The sequence below is a fragment of the Arachis hypogaea genome, chromosome 1 (assembly GCF_003086295.3).
Source record: "Arachis hypogaea cultivar Tifrunner chromosome 1, arahy.Tifrunner.gnm2.J5K5, whole genome shotgun sequence".
NCBI lineage: Eukaryota > Viridiplantae > Streptophyta > Magnoliopsida > Fabales > Fabaceae > Arachis > Arachis hypogaea.
This window is the reverse complement of record NC_092036.1, coordinates 13,539,358-13,548,802: the sequence shown is the minus strand read 5'-3', so window position 1 is coordinate 13,548,802 and position 9,445 is coordinate 13,539,358. Positions and strand designations below refer to the sequence as shown.

At 34.9% G+C, this 9,445-nt stretch overlaps 1 protein-coding gene across 4 annotated transcripts; it reads right to left on the bottom strand.

The window, feature by feature from the left end:
• Positions 1-3,437: 3,437 nt before the first annotated feature.
• LOC112798185 (notchless protein homolog) lies at positions 3,438-8,574 on the bottom strand. 4 transcript variants are annotated; one of them, XM_025841419.3, is made up of 13 exons: positions 8,018-8,574; positions 7,817-7,898; positions 7,608-7,697; positions 7,255-7,380; positions 6,779-6,906; positions 5,997-6,196; positions 5,570-5,633; positions 4,939-5,049; positions 4,712-4,849; positions 4,314-4,456; positions 4,167-4,221; positions 4,009-4,065; positions 3,438-3,852 (listed from the first exon to the last, which is right to left on the bottom strand). In XM_025841419.3, exons 1-13 carry the CDS (start codon positions 8,177-8,179, stop codon positions 3,769-3,771), a joined length of 1,440 nt encoding a protein of 479 aa, XP_025697204.1. In that variant the 5' UTR covers positions 8,180-8,574; the 3' UTR covers positions 3,438-3,768. The 4 variants fall into 4 exon arrangements, with proteins under 4 accessions (XP_025697204.1, XP_072094075.1, XP_072094078.1 ...); XM_072237974.1 differs by having other exon boundaries at positions 5,997-6,211; positions 8,018-8,567; XM_072237977.1 differs by having other exon boundaries at positions 5,997-6,211; positions 7,813-7,898; positions 8,018-8,537.
• Between the last annotated feature and the right edge of the window lie 871 nt (positions 8,575-9,445).

The following is a 9,445-nucleotide window of genomic DNA, read 5'->3' as shown; positions in this document are numbered from 1 at the left end:
GGTGATTACTACTTGGTCGTCATGACCGAGTACAATCCCCTGCCCATCTTCTCTGGTGAAGGATATTGTTGGGAGGTCGGGCCCATCGTTCCGATCTGGTAGACTTCTTTTAAATGTCTCTTTTGAGACGACTTGGTCAGCCCCCTCCAGCGAATCCTCCTGATATCATGTGAATGTGCCGTTCTGGAATCTGTGGGGACAGACCTCTTTGGTTGAGGTCTTCATCATCTCTCTTCTTTTTTCCGTGATTATCTGACATTTCCATGAGATATCTGTCCATCCGACCTTCTCTGCCCAGGTTTTCAATCATATTTTTTAGGTCATAAAAATCGTTCGTGGAATGCCCGTACAGCTTGTGGTACTCGCAATATTCACTACGGCTTACGCCCTTTTTATTTTTTATAGGGCGTGGGGGAAGAAGCTTCTTGGTATGACAAATTTTCCTATAAACATCCATGAGGGAAACTCGTAATGGTTTATAATTGTGGTACCTTCTAGACTTCTCAGGTCCGACTTCTTCTTTTCTCTTAGGCTCCCTCTCTTTTTTCTTTGGCTGGTGAAGGCGCCCTAGTCGCCAGCTCGACTCTCGTAGTCTGGCATTTTCTTTCATATTGATGTATTTTTTGGATCGTTCTTGTATATCATTCAGATAAGTCGGATGTCTTTTTGATATAGATTGGGAGAAAGGTCTTTCTCGGAGCCCATTGACCAGTCCCATTATTACCACTTCTGTAGGTAGATCTTTGATTTCCAAGCATGCTTTGTTGAATCACTCCATGTAGTCTCTCAGGGGCTCCCCGACCTCTTGCTTTACCCCGAGTAGATTGGGTGCATGCTTGACCTTGTCTCTTTGGATTCAAAATCAAGTGAGAAACTTACGCAAAAGGTCGTCGAAACTGCTGACCAACCTAGGGGGCAGCTATCAAACCACTTTATGACTGCTTTTGTTAGGGTTGTCGGGAAGGCCTTGCGGCAAATAGCATCTGAGGTATCGGCCAAATACATCCGAATTTTGAAATTAATGAGGTGATGTTTCGGGTTAGTGGTCCCATCGTAGTGATTCATGTCTGGGCTTTTAAAGTTTCTAGGAACTCGTGCCCACATGATATCCTCTGTGAAGGGATCTTCTCCCCCATGGGGAAATCTTCCCGAGTTGTGTGGGAATCTTTATTCCGAAAATTAGATTCCAGCTTCGAGAGCTTGTCTTCCAGCTCTCTTCGTTGCTTGATTTCTCTCCTTAAACTCCTCTCCGCTTCACACTATCGCTCTAGCTCTTGCTCTAGTTTTTCGAGTCGATCTTGGTGGCCATGTAGCAACCTCAAGAAGTTAGTGGAATGAGGTTATTCCTCCCTTTTCAATTGGTGGACCTCAGAGGGGATTCTTCTCTGATTTTGAACACCTGAGGGGCCTTCGCCATGCGGTCCCTCCACCCTTGGGGAAGGTATTATTAGGGCCTGGTTGTTGTTGACCATAACTTGGTATTCTTGATTTGACTTGGACGCGGTACGTCCGTCTTCGTGTTGGTCATCCGCCATTAAGTGTTGGTTCCCAGATCCTTGGCAACAGCGCCAATGTTTCAAGGGTTACCTGAAATCAGACGATGATTGGGTTTGTTGGTGAGGCCCAAACGTCCAAGGAAGGTGGTCTCTGACTTGTCCTACGTCAGGGAGCCGCCGTCCGAGTTGTGTGTTTGAAAAGGCGGGGAGTGGTACCTGCAAGACACTCCGTCAGCAAGGGGTTAAGCAGGTTTAAGTTTATTGGGACTTAAAGATACCTAAGAGGTGTCATTGTATTTATAGATGATGTGCCAATAACCACCATTGGAGTAGTTCTACTTCTTATGGTGAATAACCGTCCATTTATCTTAGGGTATGTTGAGATCTCTCTTCTAGAAGAAGGTGAGAGATTTGGGATGACAGTTACTTACTTGGATGAGTGTAAGCCACCTGTTTTTGCCAGATCCGATCTCCTTAAGGAGGTCGGATGGTCGGTTGAGGTCATTCCTTTTATTGCGCCTTCCAGCTTTATTGGGCCTGACTTATGTTTTGGGTCAGGTATAAACAGGTATATTTGTATAATTTTAAAATTTAAAATTATTTGAATAAATTGCATGAGCATATTTTGGATACTGAGACTTCAATAAGGTATTCTTCACGTATCTCGGGTACTAAATTTATATTCTATTTTTGTATGTATCTCGGATATTAAAATCCTATTTAACTCTTCGAACACAAATTGAAAACTCAGTATTTGAGATGTATTCAAATTTTAGAATCTTCCTCAATATTTGAGATGTGACCAATTGTGTATTTATATAATTATGTTGTATTTTATGTATTTTTGTAAATTTTATATTTTATATTTATTTTGGTAAACACAAATCAATTTTTTTAAAATTTTCCCTTAAATACTTACAAAAACATTCTTAATTTTCAAAAGAAAAAGTATAAAAAAACAATGAGAATACTAAATAATGTGAAACAATAGATATATCAGATGTTCAATTCAATAGGTATGTAGATGATTATGTTAATTCTTAGTTGTTTGGTTGTTATTCCTTTTGATTCGGTTTACTCATATACAATTAGTTAGATGTTTAATTCACTAGGTGTATATATGATTATCCTAATGCTAGGGTTTATAAAGTAATTTGAAATAGAGTATTTTTTTTTACTTTATTAGGTCAATTCTTGAACCCATGTTCATATTGTTCACAAAAATTATTATCTATAAAACCGTTTTCAAAAACAGTAAGCACAAGCACATAAATTTTTTAATTTATTAAATACAAAACAAGACACCTTTTTAAAAAATTTTACCAAACCAAACTTAACTAATCCACTTTCAAATAAGTATTTTGTACATTAAAAGAAAATCGGGTTCTTCAAAGCTATCTTATGTTAGAAACATAGGTATTCAATTGAAAATATACTGGAATTCAATTTGATATCACTCTTTTTCTCCCCTAAAACATGTTATCAAATCATAATTTTCATACCTCGCAATCCAAACAAAGGAGTCTCAGATAAACAAAACTGAATTGATACAACTTAATTTCATTAAATTCTAAACTATCCATATCATACAAGTTGTCAGTCTAATGTAAAAACTATCTCCAAAGTAGAAGTGTTCATAGACTGAATAAAACCAAATTTATCTCGACTCAGACAGACCCTAAATATACGCCAGGACCCTAACCCGATCCTAAACCCGATAAAATCCAAACATTTTCGGATCACAACTATACCAAATCCAAATCGAATGAAAACTAGATCTTTAAAGTTTTAATAATAATTTATAAAAAAATTTATTTATGATACACTTATTTATAAAAAGAAATTGTTACTGAAAAATCAATATCCATATTTAAACTTGAATTTATCCATAAATTCTAATTTTATGCTTTTTTTATCTATTTTTTAATTCAACAAGTGTGATAAAAAATAAAACAATAAACTTATAATTGATATCACATAATATTAAAATTAATTAAAAACATATATATCTTTTTTAGTTCTCTTAAGGTACACATAAGTCGAGTGAAGCCGGGTTCGCCTTGACTCGGAGCCGGCCCAAAATAATGATCGAGTCTATTTTTGAGAACCTTATCTGATCCTAGACCCGGTGAAATCACACCAAATTAGCCCCTAAAATATTCGAAGCCAAGGCCAGGCCGGACCAGACCATAAACGCCCGTACTTCAAAGTATTAACATTCAGGCTTGATTTCCAAGAAATCCACGCAAGAAATGTTCATCCCAGGTTGGCCTTAGCCCATCCACAACTTCAACACTTTATCCTTGCCACCAGAGGCTACTTTCTCTCCATCCGGACTCCAATCAACAGAAAAAACCTTTCCAGCAAAAAGATAGAACTATGCTAGTCACCATAATAATAATAATAATAATAATAATAATAATAATAATAATAATAATAATAATAATAATAATAATAAATAGACAAACAAACAAATAAACTTGAGATAAAGCATGTAAAACGGGATGCATACTTCATCAGAATGGCCAGGAAGATCCTGCTTCAACTTCCGAGTCCGAATATCCCAAACCTTGATCACCAAACATAATGGAAGGTTAAATTTCGTTTGAAAACGTAGTTTCATGCATTTAACTAACAAATAATGTCCATATCAAGGAAAATCTCACTAACCTTCAACGTAGAATCTTTGCTGCCACTTAAAAGTAGTCTGCTATCCGCAGACCAGCTGTAGAACAAAACCCAAATACACTGAATTCAAAAGGAAATATCTTCGGAGACTGTCAAGGTCAAAGTAAGATGGATACACTTGTGTTTTACCTGATCTGGTAAACAGGCCCAACATGACCACGGAAAGCTGCTATAAATTTCCCTGTTGTGCCATTCCATAACTTCACGGATTTATCAAAAGATGCACTTGCCACCCATTGCCCATCAGGTGAAAAATACACATGGTTCACAAGCTGTCAGCAAACAAGTTCAACTTTCATTAAGCTGAAAAATTGGAAAGCATATACACAGATAGAGAGTTTGTCATTAAACCTGCATAATGATAAACCTAATTTCAATTATTCAACTAACATACTACAAATAATTAGGGATGGATTTCGGCAAATATTTATTAAATTAGAATTATAATTTGGAAAGAAGAAAAAAAAGCAGTTCCACAAAAGCTCATTTTGCTTAATTCTCCTTGATAAATAGGAAAAGATTTGTACCTGCTGATGACCTGTCATACGAGTTTTTGGGTGCTTGGTGACGAATGGTTCCCAAAGGAACATGGTAAAATCGTCAGATCCAGAAACCAACCTTTCAGGGGCATTGCCTCTCATCTTATTATACCTTTCAAGAGCAACCTACATTCATCAGCAGAAGACAGGTGTGGACATATTAGTAAAATATGGTTTGATGTGCTAGGATGATTATTAACCCAAAAGGTGCTCACCTTCTTCATTTCCTCTGGAGATGAGTATTGTTTCCCAGTATGATCAAAAGCTCCAGTACGAAGAACATACTCAGTGCTCAATGCTAATGAATTAACCCAATGCCCATGTCCCTAAAATAGATACCAACATGTGAAGAATTCTACAGGGATAAGTTACTTGAAATGAAAAGTCTATCTTCTAAATGGAGTAAACAAATACACACTAAAAATGGATTAGATTTAAACTTTTACGATAAATACTTCAACAAAAATGACAGTGGTGAACTTGCCGTAAGAGAATAAACTAGACTAATAATCAATTCAATCACATTGTCTAAAAGCCCATCTTTTTAGGCGTCATAGATCAACCACTCATACGAAAAAGGGAATGTGGGTCACAAATTCATTCACTAAAATTAAAAAAAAAAAAAGGATGGCAAGCTTTTAATACAATCAACAAACTTTTAATTGAAAAAAAAAAAAAGAGTAAAAATAACAACCAGCTAACTCTAATATGCAGAAAAAAAACACATGAAAAATAATTTTGACATGAGATGAGAACCAATGATGATGCATAATAATAGCCAAGTCTAAGCATATAACAAGTTCAGGTGCATTGCAAAGTACTGAAGCTCAAGGGGATTAAACACACCTTCAATTCACGAATTAGCTTCCCTTGTGTAGTTTCCCAAACTTTGATTGTACAGTCCTGAGAACTGCAATAATAAAAATAATATAGCTATGCTCCAAACAGCAGACTAGTAATGTAGAGTAACTAACTAAATATCATCCAATAAATAAAAGAAAAACGAGAAATCTTGTAACATATGCTAGTGCAGAGCTGGAAGTCTGAAAGATATGCCCCTGAAGGTTGGGGGACAGTAATGACGTAGTCTTTTACCAAAGTGCATAATTTTTTTCAAAAGAACAGGGACTAAAACCTCTGACTAAATGATCTTTGGGTATTGTTAAAAGTACTGCAGTAATGTACAAATCTGTACAATTTAAAAGTTTGAATATGAAGATAAAAGCTTGGAAATAGTGTGTGTGTGTGTGTGAGAGAGAGAGAGAGAGAGTACCCTGTATAAATCATGCCATCTCCACCCCATTTTACACATGTTATGGCGAGTGTGTGGCCACTGAGACATATAACACATTTCCTCAATGTGACATCCCATATACGAGCATCCCCATCTTTGCTGGCACTTACAAAACGACGGCAAGGAGCACTAAGATGGACGGGTTCCCAAGAGATCCCAGTAATCCATTTCTTGTGGCCCTGCATTAATATATACTTCAAATATCATTGTCCAAGAAACATTATATCAGTATAGTACTACGCAGGGAACAAAATTTGTCACCAACTAAAAAACCATTGCATCTGTAGTTTCTCCTTACCAGTTCTATTTTTCAATTTTTCTCGGGAAATCATGAAGTAATAATGCATGATGTTCTTTTACATTCTATTTTGCTTTCCTTTTTTTCCTTTCCTTGTGTCTTTTGCTATTTCGGGGAGGATGGGGTGCCACAAATCATAATCAGGATGAATATCTTAATACTTCTAATTTAAATACAATGTAAAAGGTTTTTCTCTCCAAAAGTTTGACAAGGTTTTGAATCATGTTCTCAATTAGCCAGGAGAAACAAAAAGAATTGAGTGAACTGTTGCAGTAGTCATATATAAGCTTATACATGAGCAAGAACAGTATCATGTTAGGAAGCAAAAGGAATGGTACCAGAATTTATAACATATACCTTAAATAACACAATCTCAATATGTTTTAGTGAAAATTTTAGACCAAAGAAAAGAAATGAAGCAAGCTTTCTGATAGTAAATAGCATACTCAGTTAAAGACTTTACAGATAATGGATTGCCAGACAACTTCCCAGTTTCTGGATCCCAGCATTGAAGTTCTCCAGACTTGCTCCCACTCACAAGATACTTGCCATCTGGTGACCACGCAATACAAAGGACCCAATTCTTGTGCCCTGCGTACAATGAAAACAACTATCAATAGATACATGGCAATTTCTTATTTTAAAAAATAAATAAATAATAAAAAATATATCAACTTTTTGAATTACAACAAATGAAAAACAGAACAGCAGCATTTTCAGATTTAGCCTACACAATGCTTCAAGAATTCCTTTCTAAGAATACAATTGTAAGCTAACTCCAATTCCACCTTCTAAATTTAATTTCATTACATTCTCTTTCTGAGTTAAACTTACTTCCGTTCATACTGAGAGAAAGATGCTTAAACATCATCTAATTATGTCTAGTTTACAACTAAGTACAAACAAGCAATGTTTGGTATATCATACTTATTATCACACCTGTGCATGTGTACAATGGTGTCTGCGTGTTAAGGTCCCAAAGACGAACAGTTGTGTCGCCAGAACCACTTGCTAGGTGCCTCCCATCAGGACTGAAAGCAACTGTAAGTACAGCTTCTGCATGACCTAAAAACAGTTCCAGCAACATGAATAACAGAGGATATGACAACTAGAACACTAAGCTAAATCATTATCAAGAACCAAAACATAAAAAAGAGAAGACACACAAAACATCACCATGTTCCAAATCACGGTAGTTTTGTATAGAATTAACACAAAACATCTGTTTGTGAATAAACATTTCACCTAGAACATTATAGGCTGTAAATAACATAAAATTCTATGATGCATACCAGAAATAGTGGCGGAACAACGATTAACAGGGCGAATCCTGAAAATAGCTTGAGGCTGACAAACTATAGGCAATGCCTTCTCCACCGAGACTGAAAATTAATGTTACATCAACACCACATTATAAGAAAAAAAAAACAAACTAATCAATCAACCTAAATAAAGAGTAGTTGTTGCAAGATAACCAAAGGAGAGAGTAGATACTACTAGCCTTTGTTTTTGTGCAAGTAGATTTCAAGTGGCACAAGGAGCTCTTCATCAGAAATATAGAAAGCATATGGTAATTTCTCCTCCTAAATCGGGGAAGGGGAGGGGGATAAAAGACACAATAATTAACCAAAGAGAACATTATTTTAATAACAAATCAATTTTTTATATTTTGTTGGTAGGATATGAAAAATGACGGGTTTACGTTGTCCAGAATCTTATTGACAATGAGTTGAAGTTGTTGTGGACCAGCATTCTGAGGAAGGTACATGGGAGCACCAAGAGGAGCTCCATCTGGGTGCGTCAAGAGGCACATGACGTTGTTGATTGTTGTGGTGTCCCTCTTCTCTCCTGTCTCTGTCTCCATCTCTATCTTTCTCTAAATTGGAAGGCGACGGCTGGAAGCGAGGACAACGTGAAGGAGAGGAAGATGTGAATCTGACGGCGACGAGAAGAGGAAGACGATGGGAATGCGACGATGACGGGAAAGCTTGGCGGTTTGGAGAGTTGAAAGCGACTTCAGGGAGTGGAAGAATGAGTTGCTGCTTGCTGGAAGACGATGGGAACGGACGACTTGCTGGAAGAGAGGAAGAACCGAAGAAGATGAGGACGGTGGCTGGCTGTGGGAAGACGGGAACGGTGGCCGGAGATTACTAACTGAATAGGAGAAAAAGGATCTAGTTAGGGTTCAGTTGAGTGTTCGTCATTTCAAGAGTCCTAAACTCTAACAACCAATTAATGTTAAAATATAAAATACTTGTTAAAAATAAATTAAATAATATATATATTTATATATAAATAATATATTAATTTTAATAATTATTTTTATATATAAATAATATCTTTATTATTATTTAAAGTAAAAATATAAAATCAATAAAATAATTTTAAAAAATTAAATAATATTATATTATTAGTTAAAAAAGTTAACAACCTAATATTATTTATAGAAATGGTAAAACGAATCAAATTCAACCATTTATCAAATTAATTTGCTAAATTCACCCTAAAAAAATCCAAACTAAAATTTAAAATTTATCTAATAAAAAAAATTTCGTCAAATCTGTACATCCAAACTTGCAAATTTTGGTATGATGGGATGGATCAGTTCATTAGACCAATTTTTTTAAATAAAAGAGTTATTAGTATTAGAAAAATTAACAATGCTATAATTTTTAAATAAATTTTTTATTTTTTTATTCTTTTTGTTATAGATTTTATTTATTTTACACTTATATTACTAAAATTATGTGATTTGTTTCTTAAAATAAATATTATTCTATTAACAGATATTATTTTAAATAATTTTATTGAAGTTAAAATAAAAAAAGTCAAAAAATTATATTATAATTTGACTATTTTTTATTTTTATTTAATTTTTTAATTATTAATTTTTTCAAATTAATCGGGCTAACACGTCGACTTGTCAACTTTAGAAGTAGCAATGGATAGGGTAGGGTTTGGATTTACCCTAATCATACCGTTCTTAACCCACGAATATCCGATTCTACTCTTGGGTTACCAAAAAATGCAACATTATTATATAACTTGATTATAATTTAAAATAGAAATGAATTTTATATAAAAAAAACGTACTAAATTATCAATTAATTATCTTCTCTTTAGTGACTAA